This window comes from Phascolarctos cinereus, unplaced genomic scaffold, assembly GCF_003287225.1.
Source record: "Phascolarctos cinereus isolate Bilbo 61053 unplaced genomic scaffold, phaCin_HiC Scaffold_4;HRSCAF=312, whole genome shotgun sequence".
Lineage (NCBI taxonomy): Eukaryota > Metazoa > Chordata > Mammalia > Diprotodontia > Phascolarctidae > Phascolarctos > Phascolarctos cinereus.
In genome coordinates this window covers 727,530,770-727,551,814 of record NW_027555847.1, presented here as the reverse complement: position 1 = coordinate 727,551,814, position 21,045 = coordinate 727,530,770, and the positions used below count along the sequence as shown (strand labels likewise).

General features: G+C 43.1%; 1 protein-coding gene across 2 annotated transcripts; it reads right to left on the bottom strand.

Annotated features, from left to right (window-relative positions):
- Window positions 1–11,094: 11,094 nt before the first annotated feature.
- On the bottom strand, window positions 11,095–19,192 carry LOC110202542 (uncharacterized). Of its 2 annotated transcripts, none has more exons than XM_020978754.2 (5): window positions 18,962–19,192; window positions 18,445–18,620; window positions 17,282–17,408; window positions 16,847–16,942; window positions 11,095–14,289 (listed from the first exon to the last, which is right to left on the bottom strand). In XM_020978754.2, the coding sequence occupies exons 1-5, from the start codon at window positions 19,179–19,181 to the stop codon at window positions 12,728–12,730; spliced, it is 2,181 nt and encodes a 726-aa protein (XP_020834413.1). In that variant the 5' UTR covers window positions 19,182–19,192; the 3' UTR covers window positions 11,095–12,727. The 2 variants fall into 2 exon arrangements, with proteins under 2 accessions (XP_020834413.1, XP_020834414.1); XM_020978755.2 differs by having other exon boundaries at window positions 18,445–18,524.
- Window positions 19,193–21,045: the final 1,853 nt, after the last annotated feature.

The window sequence follows — 21,045 nt, the reverse complement described above, 5'->3', positions numbered from 1 at the left end:
TGTTTTCCCCCATTAAAATGTAAGTTCCTTGAGGGCAGATATTGGCTTTCTTTTTGCTTATACTTGTATCCCCAGCATTTAACAAAATGCATGGCCCACAGCGTTAAGTGCTTAATAAATGTTTATTTCCTTCCTTCTTCCTTTCTTCCCTTGTCTCTAGATTTATGAGGGCAAATAATGTGGTGGAACACCTGGAAAAGAGAATATTTGGCAGGCTTCTCATGGAAGAAGAATTAAACTTATTCTATTTGGTCCCAGAAAGGAAATACCAGGAAAAGCTTCCTAACAATTAGTGCCATCCAAAAGTGAAATGTGCTGCCTCAGCAGACGGTTTTCCTTCTGAGGAGGTCTTCAGGCAGAAGCTGAAGGCCACCTGTAAAGGGCAATATTGTAATAGGTATGCTTTGGGGCGTATGGGTTACACCAGCAGGACACTGAGATGTCTTCCACTTCTTCAATGTGGAGGTTCCCCGATATCGCAGGCCCCGTGTGGAGCAATATTCCTGTTGGGAGTCTCAGAGGTCTCTGTGAGATCTAATGATGCTCCTTGCACAAATTAGGAGCTTAGATTCCATCTCCTTTGTGTCTCAGAGGCTGTTCTCCTGCATTATGGCCACGCTTTAGAGTATCTAGCTTGGTGGAAAGACTTAGGCAGCTTTCTCACTCTCCCTTCTTTTTCCACTTGTATTTGAAAGGATTACTTACTGCGCGGTTTCAATTTAGGTTCGGATCTCAAGATATGACATGTACTCAGTATAAACTTAACAATTAACAATCACATTTATTTTACAATGATTAATAATGATTAAAGCAAAACACACACATAAAGATGAGAAAAACATTCAATATAATAAGTAATAATCAAAATAAAGAAAATGGGGGGATAAAAAAAGAAAGGATACACACTCACTGACCAGGTGAGCTCAGACCTACTAGACCGGGGAGACTGAAGAACGGCCAAGAGGTCCAGTCAGGGAGGCACTGGGGTAGCGTCCTGCTCTGACTCAGCAGAAGCCATGCATGCATTCTACTTCTCACCAACAGAGATTCAGCATCCCTATCTCTGACATCAAAGTACTCCAAAAATCCCCTTCCAAATGACCCTTTTTGTATCTATGTAAAACAGGGGAAAACAGTCCTGATATTTTGTTTTGTGTATGTATCCTTGGTGAGCACTCAGGTCCAGGGCACATGCACATTCTAACAAAGGTTGGGGCTTTATCAGGGCCCCAAATATCTGTTTGTCATGTAAGTCTCCAAGGAGTGATCAATTCCTTAGACAGTTACACACCTTTCTCAAGAAAAACGTTCCTTGAGATGAATTGCTTTCCCAGCTAACATAGTTTGTTTGTTATTTAATGTTCCATCTCCATAGTTACCTCTGGCCATTCATGGTAACTCCAATTTATCTTTATGTCAGGTTATGAGGCAGTTACACGAGGGGGCTGGGGAGGATCTATCCTCCTCAGTTTCCCTCACACGACTCAAATGCCTTTTTTGAAAATTAGATTTGCAAGATACCAAGCAAATACATTGTGAGCAGTCTTTGGGTCAGGTGTACTTCATCATGGCCATGCATGGGACGTCCCAGTGAAGACTCCTCAGTGTAATTAAGGTTGGGATAAGGCTGAGTGGGATGGGGGTCCCGAGAAAACTTCTTAGAAGAATAAATAGAAATTGTATTAGATTCAAGGCAGGCATAGCAGCCTGACAGGCCTAAGTTTTGATTTACTAGAAATCACCTGATTTATGGGAATTCAACCCCAAGTACCCCCCCCCATGCCATTGTTAAGTAGTTAAAGTTTGCCAAGCCTGAAACTCCTGAAGAAGACCCCCCTGTATTTTGTTGATGCACCTGTTGCTATATTTTGGTCATGATGACCTGGCTATACAGTACAGTGTCTAGCTTGACTGCACATCTTTAACTGCTTCTTTGGTATTACTTCAGCAAACTAAGAAATATAGACATGTATATCGTGTTCATTGTTTTGTTTTCAGTTTCTATGGACATTGAGAATGTGAGCCAAATTTGGCCAGTTGGTGGGAGGGGAGAATTTGCCCATTAGGGTATTTAATCAGGTCCTTTGCTTCTGTCTGTGTCTCCTTTCATCAGAGTATTCTGGTGGAGGGACACCCAAATCTAGAGGTTTGATATAATAATAATAAATTAACTTTCTGTTTCTCCTTGGATACCTCTGTGTGTTCTTTAATTTGAGTGGCATCCCACACAGCCAGAACTCATCATTGCTATGTTTTCAGCCATGGTCCAGACTTGCACGTCCCCTCCTCAGGCACCATCTGCCCGACTAGCTGTTCTCTCCCAAACCAGCTTGTGAGGCACACCTGTGACCGTGGTCTTCAGTTTCTTGCCCTAGCCTAGACTTTGCAATCTTTAGCAATGCCTTCCAGATTCCTTTTGGGAGCATCATTTGTGTCCATCTGAATCTCCAGGAGTAGGGTAGTCTTATATTCTGAGTTGTATTCTGAACTTTTCTTGTACATGTCTTGATACATGTCAAGAGACAACAGCAGAGCTCTCTATTGCTATTATCAGACCCACAGTCAGTCTCTAACGATTTATTAAGTGCCTACTCTGCTCCAGGCACTCTGCCAAATGCTGGAGATACAAAGAAAGTCAAAAGACAATTCCTGCCCTTGAGGAATTTGCAGTCTAACTGGGCAGACAACATGCAAACAACTACAGAAAAACAAGCTATATACAGGATTACCTGGAAATAATCAACAGAGGGAAAGAACTAGAATCAGGGGGATTGGGAAGCAATTTTTCCAGAAGGTGGGATTTTAGCTGAAACTTGAAGGCAGCTCTCAGGCAGAGATGCTGAGAGAGCCTTCTAGGAATGGGGGACAGCAGTGAAAATGCCCAGAGTCACCAGATTGAGTATTTTGGGTGAAGAACAGCCAGGATACTAGTGCAGTGCCACTGCATCAGACTATGTGGTTGGGTGTAAGATGTAGGAAGACGGGAAAGGTGTGTGGAAACACAGCAGGGTGGGTTGGGCTGGGTTATAAGGGGCTTTGAATACCAAAGAGAAGATTTTATATTTGATCCTGGAGGTGATAGGGAGCCACTGGAGTTTACTGCATATCAGGAAATAACATGGTTAGTCCTGCACTTTTAGGAAGATCACTTTGGTGGAGGACGGACTAGAGTGAAGTGTGACGTGTCAGGGAGACCAGGCAACAGTCAATGGCAATAGTCTGGGTGTTAGGAGGTGGCAAGAGTTTACACTAGACTTGTGGCAGTAGCAGAATAGAGAAGGGGGCAAGTGCCATCCACTCAGCTTCTTCATGTTTACTAGAAGGAGCTCCTCAGTGTCTTTCACACTTCTCTTTTCCAAGCAGAGCCTGGGTGACAATTTATTGGGCAGGCCATAGAGATGATTCCTTTCATGGATGACTTGGACTGAATGACTGCCACAGCCCTTCCTGCCCTCAATTCTGGGGTTCTATGAAACTGCTTGGGGGCCACACCCAATTTTATTGCCCTTAATGTCACTAACTCTCTTTCTTTTTCTTTCTTTCTTTTTTTTTTTAAAAACCAACTTGTTTTACTTGCATTCACTTACTTGCTTTGCCAACTACTTTTTCTTCCCTAGCTCCTTCTCTTCCTTCTTCCAGTAGCTCAGTGTTCCGGAAACCCAGGAACACAAACTACTGGAGGAAGAAAACTGGACAATACTTGGGCAGAAAATATACTTTGACCACCAACATCCACCCACTATATGATAGCACAATAAGTTCCAAACTGATACAAGCCCTAAACATAAAAGATTACATTTTTAAAATTGGAGAAGAATGAAAGAAGTTACATTTCACAGCTTTGGACAGAGAAAGAATTTGTAACTGAACAAGGGACAGAGGTGACCATAAAAGACAATTGTTTTAAATAAATGTAAAAGCTTAGGTAAAAACAAAATCAGTGTAATTGGAATAAGGAAAGAAACTATTGATTACGAGAAAAATAATTAAAGCCTGATATCGAGGACATACATGGACCTGACACAAACATAAGACCAAGAGCACATTCCACTAAATGAACAGTCAAAGGACATGGACAAAAGTTCTCAAAAGAAGAAATACATGCTATAAACAAGCACATGTTTAATCGCTACAAATTGCTAGCTGTGTGACAATATTAATTGTCCCAAATCGCTAAAATTAAGCAAAATGGAAATGAAAACAACTGAGTTTTTGCTTTATGCCCTTTGAAGAAGGTAATAGTCATTGTTGGAGGAACCAGAGAAACAGGCATACTCATAACACTATTGGCAGCGCTGTGGATTGGTCTGATCATTCCAGAAAACAGCCTGGAATTACACAAGAATAGTAACTCAGCTGTTCATGCTATCGGACCCTGTCATCTTACTAGCCACATGCTCCAACAAGGTCAGTGAACAAAAGAAAAGTCCCGTATAACAAAGTATTCATACTGACAGTCTGCAGTTCTAGGAAACTGCAAACATAGTAGGTGCCTGTTGTTTGGGCAATGGCCAAAGGATGGTATGTAAATATATTTGGAATAGTATTGCACCACAAGAAACGATGCATTGAAAATTCAAAGAAACATGGGACAATATTGTGAACCGATGCAGAGCTAAGAGCCAAAAAAGCACTATACACAATGATTACAATCTTGTCAATGAAAGTTGTCCTAAAATGCTGTCAAACTCAGATTAATTGCCATGTCAAATTTCAATTTCCGAAGAGGAAAGGAGGAAACATGCCTTTGTCCTCCTGGTAAAGAGGCAGAGAATCCTGAGTGCAGAACATTGCAAGCATCAGACATGCTCTCTTTGTCAGGTTTTGCTCAGAGGTTTCTTGGTTACAAAGGAGGATTCCTTTCTGGGTTGGTTTTTTGTTTGTTTGCTTTCGGGTTTTTTTGTTTGTTTGTTTTTGGTGAGGCAGACGGGGTTAAGTTACATGCGCAGGGTCACACAGCTAGTAAGTGTCAAGTATCTGAAGCCAGATTTGAGCTCAGGCTCTCCTGACTCCAGGGCTGATGCTCTATCCACTGCATCACCTACCTGACCCACCAGGGAGGTTTTAATGGTAGGTTTCAATGAGAAATGTTTGTGATATTTTAAAAAAGAATATGAAATTCCATAGCCCACCATGTACAAAGGGCACCTTGGTGGCAACTTGTAAAAACATTTTTTTTAAAACAAATTTTTTGTTCAGTTGTTTCAGTCGTGTCTGACTCTTCTTAACCCCATTTGGGGTTTTCTTGGCAAAGGTACTACAGTAGTTTGCCATTTCCTTCTCCAGCTCATTTTACAGATGAGGAAGCTGAGGCAAACATTTAATTGACTTGCCCAAGATCACACAGCTAGTCAGTGTCTGAGGTCTTGTTTGAACTCAGGTCTTTCTGACTCCAAGCCCCAGTGCCCATCATCAACAACTATGAACATTCCAATGTACCAAAAATGAGAAAAAGGATTTTTTTGAGAAACTATGAATTTCTGTTATGTGTTGATACAAATAGCAATAATGTCTGAAAGTGGGATCACCACAATGAAGGGAAGAAAAATGTTAAGAAAAGACCCCACAATACAATATTCAAGCATTCAATCCAATGTATTGAACAAACAAATGTCCTCGTTTGCCTCCACGGAACAATGTGTGATATCTGTTATGCTACAGTCACAGTATCTAAGATGTCTGCAGGCCATGCCCAGTGGAGTAAAAGACTGAGCACAAGCAGTATGTAAACTGGCAGGATCAGCTTGCCACTTCTGCTGACTTATTGGCGGCATGGTGGCACACACTGAGTTCTATATTACTGAATTTAATAATCAGTGGGAGGTCAGACATGTTATGCGTTGACTATTCAAAGTAAAGTTCCCAAAGACAGAAAAATCTCGTGACGACAGACCTGCGTGGTCACAGGGTAGGTCCAAATGACAACCTACTGGGCAGTAAATGCACCTGGGTCAGGGAACACACTGATGAGATCACTGACGGCGGAAAGGGGTCACTTGTCCTTAGCCCCAAAGTTCTGAATAAGCAGGCAAATGTCATGCTTTGCTGTGTTTCCTGTATGCAAGAGAACAGCAGGAAACAGTCACCCTGAGATTTGTGGTGGTGAAGTTTAAACTACTTTGTCAGATGTCTGCCCCTGTTACTGCCCACAAACAAAAGTGGTTTGTATTGCCGGCTCACCTCGGAGTCAAGAAGACCAGCATTCAACTTCTCCTCTGAGCCAAACTCCCAGCAGGACCCTGGACAAATCCCTTAATCCCTACATGTTGCCTAGGCAACTCTCTCTTGCCCCAAGGCAAAACTTGTGGAGGTGGTGCAGATCTCCACTGTTTTGGAAAAAGGGCCGCACACTGATAAAATCCCAGGCTGAATAAATAAGTAAATAAAATGGAAATTGTTCACGGTGCCAGCATTAACGTGTAGTGTCCCTACGTGTACATATGGACATCAGGATGTAAGAATGAGGTATTTGATGTTTTCTAACTTTCTGATAGAAACATTTAAAATGGAAATTGGATTTCACACGATCCTAACAAAGCTATCTGGGCTTTATTCTCACCGCCTTCTCTCTCATGCTTGATTGACACACTTTTCTTCTATCATTCTTAACACACATTTAAAACCCAAGCAGGCTTTATAATCCTGGTTCAACATCAGAAAAATGTGCACATATTACACGTACTTGTTTTTTTTAGCCTTTACCTATGACTTCATTGGTGAGGGAATTTCCTCTACCACAGCAATCAGTAACTGTTCTGCAACTTAACTTAGAGAGTTACTAACATTGGAAGGTTAAAGTAACTAGTATGTGTCAGAGTCCGGACGTGAACCCAGATACCCCATTCCAAAGCTGGCTTTATCCACTATACTAGCTGCCTCAATTATATCATTAGATGCAGAAAAAAGCCTTTGATAAAATCTAGAAGTCATTTGTAAGTAACCAGAAGAATCACTAAAAAGAAGTGAAATTGTAAAATACTTCTACGTGAAAAGTAGCTAGCTTACATCAGAAGCCAACATGATATACAACAGAGAGTAATAAGCATTCTCAAGAAAATAGCAAAGATGTTCCATTTCAAAGCTTTTTAGGAGATATTGGATGAAATATTAGAAGCATTAGCACTTGCAATTAGGAAAAAGTTACTGAAAGGAAGAGCACTGCAAACGAGGTCTAAATATTATTTACAGAGGACGTGATAGTCTGCCTGAAAAATCCAACTGTCTCAATCAAAAAAATTAATCAAAACACAAGTTCATCAGTCATTGCATAGAAGATTATTCTCCCAAATCAGGTGAATCTTATTCCCTACCAATAAAAATCAAGAACATATGTTAAAATGAACTTCATTTTCTGTAATGAAAATAATTAAATATTTGGGAATTCATTTTATTAGGAATAATAACTGAGATAATTATAAAATGATAATGACTGAAGTAAAAGAGGAGTGGAAAAATTGGAGAGACCTACAATGTTCATGGATGGGTTGGATCAATAAAACATGACAATCCTCCCCAAATTAATTTACGTATCTAATTTATTACTAGTCAAAATCTTAAGTAATTCCTTCATAAAACTGACTGTGATCAAAGGCAGCTAAATGGCACCTAAGAGCTTTGTGTGACCCTGGGCAAGCCGGTTAGCCTCTTTGCTTCAGTTTCTGCAAATGTAAAATGGAGATAACATCACCTACTTTGAAAGGCTGTTGTGAGGATCAAATGAGATATTTCTAAAGTATTTGCATAGTGCCTAGCATGTAGTAGGTGCTATTCTCTTTCCCCCCTCCACCTTTCATTATAATTAAATTTATATAAGCAAGAATAGCAAGGAACACATTATGGAGAGGGAAGGAAGCTGATGATGATGGTCACAAAGTCCTGGAATTTTGACGGTTGGAAGGTACCTCAGATGCTATACAGTGTAACCATCAACTCAATTAAACTAAGAGCAAAGCCATCCAACTTCCTACTCAATGCAGAATACCTCTATCATTTTCCATGGACAGTTATACTTAAATATTTTTGCACGCATATGTAGTCTAGATACAGGGAGCTTAATCCACTGCAAACAGACAGAATAGTATGGTTTAAAAAAATTATCACGATGGAAGTTGGGAGACCTAAGATTTGAGTCACAGTTCTGCTACTAATTAGTTGTGGGACCTTAAACAAATCAGTAAACCACTTTGAACCTGTTTTCTCATTTAGAAAATACAATTACTGATCCCTGTAAAGTTGTTATGAAGATCAAGTGAAAGCTTTTTTGTAAACTATAAATAGTAACAGAAATGTATAGTTATGGTGTTATTTGTCCTACTCTATAAAATTTAATGGGCAGCTAGGTGCACAGTGTATAGAGCACTGGCCCTGGAATCTGGAGGACATGAGTTCAAATCTGGCCTCAGACATTTACTAGCTGTGTGACCCTGGGAAAAGTCACTTAACCCTGTTTACCTCAATTCCTCATCTGTAAAATGATCTGGAGAAGGAAATGGCAACCCACTCCAATATCTTTGCCAAGAAAACCCCACATGGGGTCACGGAGAGTCAGAATTGACTAAATGACTAAACAAAAACAACAAAGAAAAGTTAACGATCTTTGCTCTTTGAGTAAGACATAATTAAGCATACTGAATGTACATGGGATGTTTGCATTTTTGGTTTTTTTTTTTCACATTGGGACACTAAGTCTGATTTTAAGGAGTCAACTCTAAAGCTAGGTGTCTCTCCGGACATTCCAGAAAAGAATCACCAGGGATGGTTTCTGTGACTACAACTTGAAAGAAGGATGTCAATAGAATGGCAGGCTAGAGAGGTAGCAGAACAGTAAGGAGAAAAAAATCTCAGCAACTAAGTCATACAAAAGAAAATCCCGGTAAAGCAACAGGCCATGAATGGAATGAACATGGCAGAATCTTCAGTCTAGGGATGATTCCATTTCTACAGCAGAGCACATACATAGAAAAGGACTTCACAAATGTGATACACATCAAAAGAGTTTCCATCTCTATTCAGACCTAAGTAAATATAATAATATCTACTCAAAATATTTTCTAAGTACATTGAAAGTGGGAACTCCTTTGTATCTAAATTGGAGCTTACTGAATATCACCAAACACATCCTGGTGAGAAAACATATAATTACAATGAATGTAATAAGACGTGCAACCACAATCTATCCGCTAATTCCTATCCACCAACTAATACTGGAAAGAAACCTTATACCTATGGAAAAGCTTTCCCCTCAAGTATACAACTTACTAAATACCAAAGAGTCCAAATGAGAGAGAAAACTTACGAGGGTGATAATTCTTTCCAACACAAATCATTATTTAATTCCAATGGAACTCAGACTGGAGAAAAACCTTATGAATGTAACGAATGTGGAAAGGCCTTTTATTTGGAGGACTGAACTAATTGGGCATCAGAAAATTCATACTGCTGGGAAACCCCATGAATGTCATGAATGTGGGAACATCTTTGACCATAGAGGACAAGTTACTCAACATATTCATACTAGAGAGAAACCTCACAGATGTAATGTATGTGTAAAGTGTGTGGTAAGCATGAGGTAAATATACAACTTATTGACATATGTAAGATGGATTCTCCATACCTCCAATGCCAAGGTCAACATGACAGGTCCTAGAAACTCTGGGGTTAAAGTTTGCTTAGCTGCCATAGCTATCCCATCTCACATTCCTATGACAACGCCTACTAGAATGGCAAACTGCAGATACATGGAAAAGAGTGATGTACTCATAGTTCCTTTGAAGAATAAACACCTCCAGGCTAGGGCCCTCGTTTAAACAACAAGGTTGGTAAGCCCTGGGGTTAGAGGGTTTGGGAGGTTTCCTTGGCCCAAGCCACAGAAACTTTTACCCCCAGGACAGAGAAAGGAGTTGGGCTTCTGACCCGGGAAATATCCAGGGAACCTCTGCTGACAAGGAACGTCAGACCCAGCTGTGCTGTGGAGACGGGGTAGGGGAGAGAAGGAATCAACACATGCGTTGAGCATAGAAGCTGGGCAGGGGGCAGGGAGATACCATGGCTGTGGGCATTTACAGGAGGCTGGAGGTCTTGGTTTGAGTTCAAGGTCAGAGGGGAGAGCTGAAGAGGATCTGAGGCCAGTGGCACCATCCCCCGTATCCCAGGACTAGAGGTGATTATAAAAACTAAATTATTACCCCCCCCCAAAAAATGCATAGGCAAAGGAGAAAGAATCCAACCATACAGAGCTACTTTGGGAATAGAGAAGACTGGGGTTCACCTGGGGTTAAGTTATTGTGAATCCTCTCCTGCTGTGCACATGACACGTTCTTTTTTTTCTTTTCTTATTTTATAGTTACATTCATGTTTCTTTTTCTTTTCTTATTATAAACTTAAGTTTTAGTATCTGTCTAAAATTTTTTTAAAAATTAAAAAGGAAATGGATGTGATTTTATCAGCAGAAATTTTATTTTAAATGATAGGTACTATCTGCTTTCCCACTGCACCCTACAGATCAAGGTGCATTGACCCTGACATCAGGATGTCATTGTGATTCTCTCTGAGCACAAAGGATAGACAGCACCATAAAGATCATGGGATTATTCCTCCTGACTCGCTGCTGCTGCTGAAATCTCCTGTATACATTATCTTTCCTCTTAGGGTGTAAGCTCCTAGAGAGCAAGGACTGTTTGTATTTGTATCACTAGCACAGTATTTTGAATACAGTAAGCACTTAGTAAACACTTTTTCATTCATTCCTTTTGAAAATTCTATTTTATTTTCAGTTCCAAATTCTCTTACTCTCACCTCCCACACACACCCTGCCCATTGGGAAAGCAATAAAAACTCATCACAAACATATTCATTCATTCCTAAGGAAGTGAAGTCTTCCTGTCACTAGGAGTTAGGCAGACAAACTAGGAGGGTGAAAAAACTCCAGAGTTTGGAACCTGGATCTTTCTATTGGCGAAGAGAACCAGCTCTCCAATCACACACAAACAACTTGCACCTTTCTAGGAATCTTTTCACTAAAGACACCTTTACCCATTAATGTTTTGGCTGGACTCAGAAGTTCTTGAGACAATTAATTAGGGTACACACACAAACTCAGATAAAAGTAACTTTACTTAAGGTTGCAGTGATAATAAAAAGTTTCCAGACAAAATATATGCTAGACATTTTCAACTACTTGTGAGCAATCAGCAAGCAATTCTTCAAGATACTCTGCAACAAAATATGGGAGCTTTAGTCTCCAAACAGGCATTTCATACAGGTTTCATGTCAAACAGAGGCATCTTCAATTTACAGTACTCCAGAACAAACCTGACAGTCACCTAGGCATTGTGCAGTGCTAGATAACTCAAGTCAAAGCTGGTACTGTCCACTTGCTGTATAAGTGTGTTAAAACCTAGGAAGAACCTGGCTGGGGTTTGGGGGAATGACTGCTTGGTTCCCTTGACCTCTTCCGGTTTGGCATATCTCGTCCCAGAATATGTCCTAGGATAATTCCGAGATATTCTTTGGATCAGCTCATAAGATTAGGTCTCAAGGTTTTAGCCATTTAAAATCAACCCTTGTCATTGTTCTAGTTTGTAGAGAGCACTGCCACTAGCAGTCAAGATTTGAGAGCTAATCTAGCTTCACTGACCAGATGGGTGGAGAAATCAGCTAGCCTCTCTTAGCCTTGGACAAAAGAGAAGACCAAGCTCTGAGGGTTGCAAATGCTGGCCAACTGCTTTGCAAGCCATCTAAGAAGGCCCTTGTCAGGTGACATTTTGGGGAAGATTATAAGATGACCAAATCTAGAATTGGGATGGACTCACTACCAAAAGGCATCTTATGTAGTAGAAACAGCCCTGGACCACAGCAAGGAGATGCCAAGGCTGGAACCCATGTGCCCAGCTGTGTGATCAAGGCCAAGTCACATGACTTCGGCATCCATTTTCACAGGGTTGTTGTACAGGTATGCAAAGGCACTTGGTCAACCTTACAAGGTATGTGTCAGGTGATTGGCTGGATAGTTATCTTGATGAAAGGCCTGACAAAAAGAGAAAAGGATTCTGTGCTCCTTGAGGACAGGAAGGAGAGAGTTAATAATCAGAAACTATGTTTTGCATAACACTGGACAGTTAAATCTAGCCTCTAAACTTCCTAGCTGTGTGACCCTGGACAAGTCAACTAATCTCTGTCTACCTCAGCTTCCTCACCTGTAAAATGGGGATCATAATAGCACCTACCTCTCAGGGTGGTTGTAAAGATAAAATGAGAAAAAGCATGTAAAACATTTTATAAATCTTAATGCAAATCTAAATGCTAATTATTATTACTCCCACCTAGAAGTGCATAGTCATGGCAGTGATGCAATTGGAAGGCCAGCAGTGTCTAGGGCCAAGAAACAAATCAGATGGGATAGTCATCACAGTGGGACATCAAGGCCTGAAAATGATTGGTGAAAGGACTGAATACCTCCCATTCAGGACAAAACAGTAAAAAAAAAAAACAAAACCACTGCTATGAATCAGGAAACTGAGGTGTTTCTCCTGGGTCTGATACTCCCTTTCTGTGTGCCCTGGGCTGTAACTTGGTGACCTCAGCCTCAGTTTTTTCATCTGCATAATGAAAGGGTGGAAGAGATGATCTCTCAGGTCCTTTACTACGCTAGTGTTCTATCTCTAAAATATCAGTGAGCATAAAAAAGAAAAAGAGCCCCGGTGTCTGTTTGGGGTGGAAGCTGAGAACATTAGGCAGAGAACACAGATTTTTCTCCAGTATGAATTCGTTGGTGTTTGCTAAGCTGTGTGTTCCAGCCAAAAGCCATCCCACATTCACTACACTGATAAGGCTTCTCACCAGTATGAATCCTGTGATGAGATGTGAGGGAAGATGTATATCTAAAAGCCTTTCCACATTCATTACATTCATAAGGTTTCTCTTGACTATGAATTCGTTGATGTTTACTAAGCTGTGCCTTCTGACAAAAGGCCTTACCACACTGATTACATTCATAAGGTTTAGCTCCAGTATGAATTCTCTGATGTCGAGTAAGCTGTGTTCTCCGGCTAAAAGTCTTCCCACATTCACAACATTCATAAGGTTTCTCTCCTGTGTGAATTCTCTGATGTTCAGTAAGTTGTATGCTCTGGGGGAAGGCCTTACCACATTCATTACATATAAATGGTTTTTCTCCAGTATGAATTCTGTGATGGTAAGTAAGGGAAGAGCTGTGTTTGAAGGCCTTCCCACATTCATTACATTCATAAGGTTTCTCTCCAGTATGAATCCTATGATGGGAATTAAGGGATGAGCTATGTCTAAAAGTTTTCCCACAGTAATTACATTCATAAGGTTTCTCTCCAGTATGAATTCTCTGATGTCCAAGAAGTTGTATGCTCTGAGGGAAGGCCTTCCCACATTCGTGACACTCATAAGGTTTCTCCCCATTATGTGTTCTCTGATGTAGAATAAGATGTGTGCCTCGGATGAAGGCCTTCCCACATTCATTACATTCATAAGGTTTCTCTCCAGTATGTGTTCTCTGATGTTCAATAAGATGTGACCTCCGGCTGAAGGCCTTCCAACACTCATTACATCCATAAGGTTTCTCTCCCGAATGACTTCTCTCATGTCGAGCAAGATGTGCACTCTGGCCAAAGGCCTTCCCACAGTCGTTACATTTATACATTTCTTTTCTAGTATGAGTTTTCTGATGCTCAAGAAGTTGTATGTTCTGGGGAAAGGCCTTTCCCCATGTATTAGACTTACGAAGTTTCTTTACAGGATGAATTCTCTGACATGAAATAACGGATGAACTGTGGCATAGGGCGCTCCCACAGTCACTATATTCACGAAGTTTCTCTTCAGCACGAATTCTATGGTATCCAATAATGTCAGAATCACAGCTGAAGGATTTCTCACAGGCATGGTACTCAGAAGATGTCTTCTTTGAGCAGTTTCTATTGCAGGTGCTTGGGTCTGCATTTAGTCTGAAGCGATTCCTGTGTCTGTCACATTTATGGAGACGCTCTGCTATCTGTTCTCCCAGTTGTACAGAAGGGACTGGCCTGAAGTTTCTGCCACCTTCATTATATTCATGGCCTCTTGCGGTATTCAAAGAAATCCTTTGGGTGATTTTTACTTGCTGAGAATGTTCCTCTTCATTACTTCGCTGCCTCTCCAGTTTGGCATCATATTCACAGGCTTCTCCCAACTTGGTGACACAGGTGCCATACCTTGGGAGTCTTTCTTCAGATGACATACCCGTGGAAATGTGCAGCTTTGGACTTTCAGGCCTAGTCTCCCAGCCTGAGGGAAAAAAAAAGCAAGTATCTGCTCTGCCCAACGTAATGCTGTCCTCGTATCCTCGCTTCCCCACTCCGCCTCAAAAAATAATGGTCAAACTTTAAAGGGTAAAAAAAATAATTTACAATTTAAAAAAAAAGTTTTCATAATGGCCTCATAGCAACTCGGTGAGATATATAAATCGTTCTTAGAATTTCTAAATAAGTAAACAAAGATCTAGAGTGATTTAGTGGCTTCCTCAAAGTCTCATTACTAATTAGCAAGAGAGCAGCAGAAGTAGGACTCAATCGCGGCAGCTAGGTGGGGCAGTGGATAGAACACTGGCCTTGAAGTCAGGAGGACCTGAGTTCAAATCCAGCCTCAGACATATAACACTCACTAGCTGTGTGACTCTGGGCAAGTCATTTAACCCTAATCACCTCACCAAAAAAAAAAAAATTTAAAAAAAAAAGAAGTAGGACTCAATGGAATAAGCTCTCTCCATATGGAAAAATTTAATCAGGGCCTGCATGATCATCCATTAGGAACAGCAGAAAGACGACTCGTGCATTGGGTCAGAGGTTGGATTGCTCCTCAGTTTCCACAAATTCTATGATTCTGACTCCTCATTGATCCTAGATGAGCTGCTGTGGTGTAAGCAGGCAATAATCAGAAGGGCCACGGCTCTGACTGTCGCCAAGTCTTTTCCACGCTGCCTGTGGCCCTGCCTCCTCCAGGATCTATGAGCTGCTCTCTGTCTACCCTCGGAAGGGACCAGCTTCAAGTGCCAGTCATCTGTGACATATATTGGCACAATCAGAGAGAGCTAACATATTATTAAAAGGCACAGATTACTGGTTACATTACTCTTCAATGCTGTAATGAAAGAATGAGCCCTGGGATGATAAACAAAGCCAGACTCCAGTAAAAACAGTTGTCATTCGAATGAAAAAAGTAATCTCTTCCCCCCAAAAAGTACACAGCATTGACATATAGCCTTTCAGACTAGTGTCAAAGTAGGCAGGAGGGGAAGCAATGGAAAGAACCAGAAAAACCTATCTAGGAAGGAGGGAAGAAAGAAAACGTTACAGAAGAATGCACTACGGGGAAGGAATGGCAGTGAGAGAAAACAACAGACAGTGGAAAAGGACCGGGAAAACCCTGGTCTGAAGAGGCACCAAGAACCTCATCATCTCACAACTGGAATCTGGCAGCAGCATCTTCCTTAGTCTGCTAATGTTTTTCCCTCAATTCACCCATCAAATGGCTGTGAAATCTTCCTTGATGACCTTCTGACTACTCAGCTTAACGCGAGATCTCACTGAATGTCCCTTTCTCTTAATTCTTCAAGGGCTTACTATCTTGACCACTCACTCTAATAGAAGATCAGGATGTTCATTATTACTGGCAGTTTTTAAGCCTCATCTTTTTTTATCAGGAGGGTAAAATCCTAGAGGGTTGTGAACTAATCTCCTACTCTTACTCATAAGGGCCTAGAAACATTTTATATAGCTAGCTGGCAATCGATCAATGCAAATGCGTTGGAATAATAACTGTTTGAAAGACTTAAAAGATATTGGAACAGGAGTTCACGAAGGAGCTCAGCTCTACAACTAAGATGTTAGCAACAGAAAAACTGAAAAGCAGGCCAAGTAGCAGCAACATTCATCAGAAAATGTAAAAGTCTCTCCAAGAGGATGCAGTTCAACATTCTCATGCCTGATGGCCATCTAGATCAGGCCTAAGTTTACTCCTATTTTCAGAGCCCCACCCCCTTCCAGCCATCTGTCTACAGTCTCTTCCCACATCTTACCTCGTACTTATCTGGTACATGTTGTATGTCTGCTCCTATCTACAAGTGTCAATGTTTCTGTACCTTAAATCACACACAGGCCCCTCCACTGGGTCCCTGAAAACAGGGCCCAACTTCAAAGGGCAGAAGCCGTCAGAATCCTCCCTCAGATGTGTATGGTCATTTGTCGTGGTAACAGACATCCACAGTGGTCACTCACGAACCAGAGAGGCAGGCAAGCCAATTATTAGGTTTTCTAAATAAGCAAACTGAGACTCACGTGACTTACTAACTTTCCCAGTGTACTGTAACTAATGTGGAAAAAGTGGGACTCAGACCTACGTCTCCTAACAACCATCCCAGGGTTCTTTTCATTTTGCAACGTTTGCTCCCCCCCCAACATAAAGTAAACAAGACATTTTTGTTATTATTTTTCTGAAGACAAAATATGCCATTAAAAATACACATTAAAAAAAAGAGAGAGAGAGAGAGAGAGAGAGAGAGAGAGAGAGAGAGAGAACAGAAATGAATAGTCAAGGGAGATGCAGCAGGAGGAGGAGAAGATGACCACCAATGAGGCGGAAGAGAAAGAAAGGAGAGTGGACAGGGATGACTCAGTGTCTGGGGAGGAGAAGAACAGGTTCATGCCAGACAACCTGAGCCCTTCGCCCCAGACCTGGGGAGCTTGGAGGAAAGCCATCAACACAGATATCTAAAGTGCTTCCTTCCCCTCGATGGTCGGCTGAGCCCTCACTGGCCAATCCTGGCCTGCTGGTGCCCCTCACTCACCTGCACACCTGCACCTTGGGCCTTTTCCCTCTGGTATCCAACGAGCTCCCCCTCGCTCCAACTGGGAGATCACATCGGGTTTGGACACGGCAAGCCCTGCTCATTGGAAGCAGGAAAGTGCTGTAGTAAGGGACAACTCAGAATATGATATTAACCCTTTTACCTTCTGGGAACGGTGGGCATGATTCACAGAATGAATTTTGGCTTAGCAATGAAATTATTCATTGGACCCATCCCTTGTAAGAGCATAGAAATCCACTATCTTCAGATATCTGCCCTGACCTGAAGGGACCAAGAGCAGAAGAGGTGCAAGCTATCTCAAAGTCAACACAAATCAAGCCACCAGCTTGCTGGCACATGAAGCTTGGACTTCTCACCTGGGAACAAGCCCCCAGCCAAAGCACAGATCCCGGGTTGCGGGGGCGCCCTCCTTACCCAGGCACACCAGGTTCCTATAGTTCTCCAGCGTCACGTCCTTGTACAGCTCCTTCTGGGCAGGACCCAGCTGCCCCCACTCCTCGCAAGTGAAGTCCACAGCCACATCCTTGAATGTCACTAACTCCTGAAAGCAGATACAAACCTGTATTTACCCAGAGACCGTCCCTCCTACTCCCCCGTCAAGAATCAGAAAGGGCAGATCTCACACCTCCTGGATCTCAGTTTTCTACCAGATTTGGAATCATGTCACAAGTGGACGGCAATATTTCCATGGGCCTGCGTACACTGCATGTGACCAGGGCCCTCCCAGCCGTGGGATCCTTCGCCATGTTCTCTTACAAACTGGACGCCCTTCCTTCTACACTCCCTCTGACATGGGCAGGGCAGGCTGGGCCACCCCAGCTCCACTCTGCCCTCTGCACCGAGGGTGTGATCCAAGCACTCCATCAGCCAGCCCTCCCCCCAGTGAGGACCACAGAACCCCGTGAGGGCATCCGGGAGGTCAGAACTATTTCTGTAATAAACCAAGACATTATCCCCATGTTTTCCAACTCCATCTCTGAGTGTGGCTGGATTTTCTCCATGGACTTCACTCAAAACAACATGAGGACTGAACAATGCAGAAGCAGATGGAGCACCCAGCTAGTCTGCATTTAGATTGTAAAGAGAGTTGTAAAGATAATGTAAAACAATGCCACCCTTCTCACCAAATTTATTTGTTTTGGAAAATGGAATCATTTTCATGAATATATTATTTATGTTAACATGTAATGGGTTTCTTGCTATTTTCAATAAATTAATATTTTAAAATATCAGTTTTAATTTCTACTAAGGTAATTATGGGGCGACTAGGGGGCACCAGAGTGCACGTGGAGTCAGGAGGACCCGAGCTCAAATTGGGCTTCAGACACTTCCTAGCTGTGTGACCCTGTGCAAGTCACTTAGCCCTGTTTGCCTCAGTTTCCTCATCTGTAAAATGAGCTGGAGAAGGACATGGAAAACCACTCCAGTGTCTCTCCCAAGAAAACCCCAAATGGGGTCACGGCGAGTTGGACACAACTGAAAACGACTGACCAGCAACAAACACACGATCTGCTTCCCCTGGTGCTCACAACCTCCCCCGCCTCAGTTTCCCCCGCTGGACACTGGCTGCTGCTCACCTGGGGGGCCCGGGCTCCCGGGTGCACGGGGCCCACCATCTCCTGCTGCTGCTCCAGGTCCGGCTTCGGGGCGGGTGGATCTGGGGAGACAATGGGAATGAAGGGCAGGGCCAGCAGCGCCTTGCACCCGCAGCCCCCCACCCCAGGTCGGCATCTCTCGGGAGCCTCGGCTGGGTCTGGAAGAGAGAAGGGGGGCGGGACAGCTCAGCTTGGGGAGAGAGTACAGAAAAGCTTCCTGGAAGACACTCTTACCACCCCCACCACACCCCCCAGCAGCAAGCTCCGCCCCGAGCCCGGGCCCACATCGCTGATTGGCCCCAAGGCCGCGCCCCCGCCCGGCCTGACCAATTGGAGCCTGCGCTCGCGAAGGAGACGGGACGCGGAAGCTGCCAGCACATGCGCAGATTTCCCCTCCGCCGGCACGGCGACCCCTCGGGATTCTCTCGGGTCTCCTCCCAGCCTGCGGTCCCCGGGCGCTCCGCCCTCTCTGCCCGCCCGTCCTCCGGAGCTCACTCACCCCGGACCACAACGGACACAGGGCTCAGAGCTCGGCAGCGGCTGAAGGAGCGGAGCCGAGAAGGCCGCGGACCTAAAGGGCCTAGGAGGCAGACAGCAGCGCCCCAGAAGGGGAGGAGCGGAAGCGGATGTGACGTTGAAGAGGGGCGGGGCCAAGCCTCTGCCTCGCGTCTTGCTGTTTCCATGAGAACGGCTGGAGAGAAATTTACGCGGTTGCACATGCCCAGTGGCGCATTCCATGCTAGATCTGCCCACACTGTGTGATCTCTCAGAAGGGGTGGAGCCAGAAGGCCACCCACGTGTCCAGCAGGTGCAGTGCGGGTGCCCCCCAGTGTGTGTGCACTTATCGCACACAAACACACACACGCACACACACATGCACATACATGGCAGTTTTCCTGAGCAGATCTTCAGGGCAATGGTGCCGATATCAAATGGAATGGAGGGCTCTAAACCGTCGGTAAGCATCCCTGCGGGTGCACTCTAACTTAGATAACCACATATGAATATGAAGGCGTTCTACTGTGTTTTTATTTATTTTGTTAAATATTATCGATTACATGAGTCTGGTTCGGGCTATAGTTGAGCATGTTGAGGGCTGCCCACTCCTGCTTGACACCTACAGTGTAGAGGAGTTCATAGCAAAAATAAATAAATAAATAAATAAAAATAAAAAATTCTAAGGATTAAGGACTGACTTCTTTTAAGAACAGGTATAGGAGCGGTGATCTGCAGTGATTGTGTAATATTTATATTCCTCCCTTGGTCAAGTGACTGCTGTCTAAGGCTCAAAGGGCAACCTAATCTCTCTTCTTAAAAAGAAGTGCCTGGACCTAGAAAATCATCATCATAGTATTTATAGGGCTCTTGGAGATTTGCAAAACACTTTACCAATATTATCTCAATTGATCTTCACACCAACCCTGGATGTAGGTACTATTATTACCCCCATTTAGAAATGAGGAAACTGAGGCTAAGAAAAGTCAAGTCACTTACCCAGGGTCACACAGCTAGTGTCTGAGTCCAAATTTGAACTCAGGTCTTTCTGACTTCAGGTCTAGTGCTCCATCCATAGCATTACTTAACACGTAAACTAGCAGAACACACTGAAGTGTTCCTTTTTTAAAAATGGAAGAAGTTTCTGAATGTAAAAGAATCAGAAGTGATAGAGGGAAATCTTGATGTATGGAATAGAAGAATGTCAAAAAAAAAAATAAAAAAGGAAACAGAAGTAGAACGAAATGGCTCCAAATGCCAGAAATGCACCAAGTAAGAGAGGCTAGAGCTCCTAATGCAGGCAGGCAAATGACCCTATGGGTCCTAGGCCAAGGAGAGAAGAGGAAAGGACTTGGAGGGGGGGAGAGGGAAGAGAGGAAAATAAAGGATGAGGAGAGGAGAAGTGTGGTTAGGAAAGGGAGGGGAGAGGAGAGGTTGGCCTGAAGGAGGCAGTATAGTTTCCAGCCCTCAAGGAGACTGTAATATATGATCTGACAGACACAGATGTACTCTAAAGCAATCCAGCCCTTCCATTATCTTCACTCAAAGGCTTGCTCCAGGTGCTAACAAACTTTCTTCACCTTAAATCCATTACTCTCCACTCCCTCCACTTTCTTGTAGTCACTAACACCTGAGTCCCTCTTCATGACACCTCTTCCCTTGCTCCCCGTTCCAGCATTGTTTGCACTTTTGGTCATTCCCTGGACTCACTAATCAAAGTGGGGGAGTTGAAATACTCCTTGCTCCCCACTGCCACTTCAAGGCCCTCTTCTACCTCAACCACCCAGGAACCTTCTTCCTTTGAAGTTCATTCAATCCACATCTGCCATTCAATCAAGATTCTGGTGGCTGTTATACCAACTCCTGGGACACTTTTCTTCTTTCCTCAATGAGTCAGTGCCTGGCTCATAATCTTTCTCTCCTCCACAACTCCTGCCCTTGTACTAGGAGACATAAAAGACATACTGATACTCCCTCAAACAACCTAACCTCCCAGTTCCTTAACTTACCCACTTTCCATGACCTCCTCCTCCACCTTACCTCACCTACCCAGAAAGATGGTCACCTACAAAGGCATTACTTCCATGT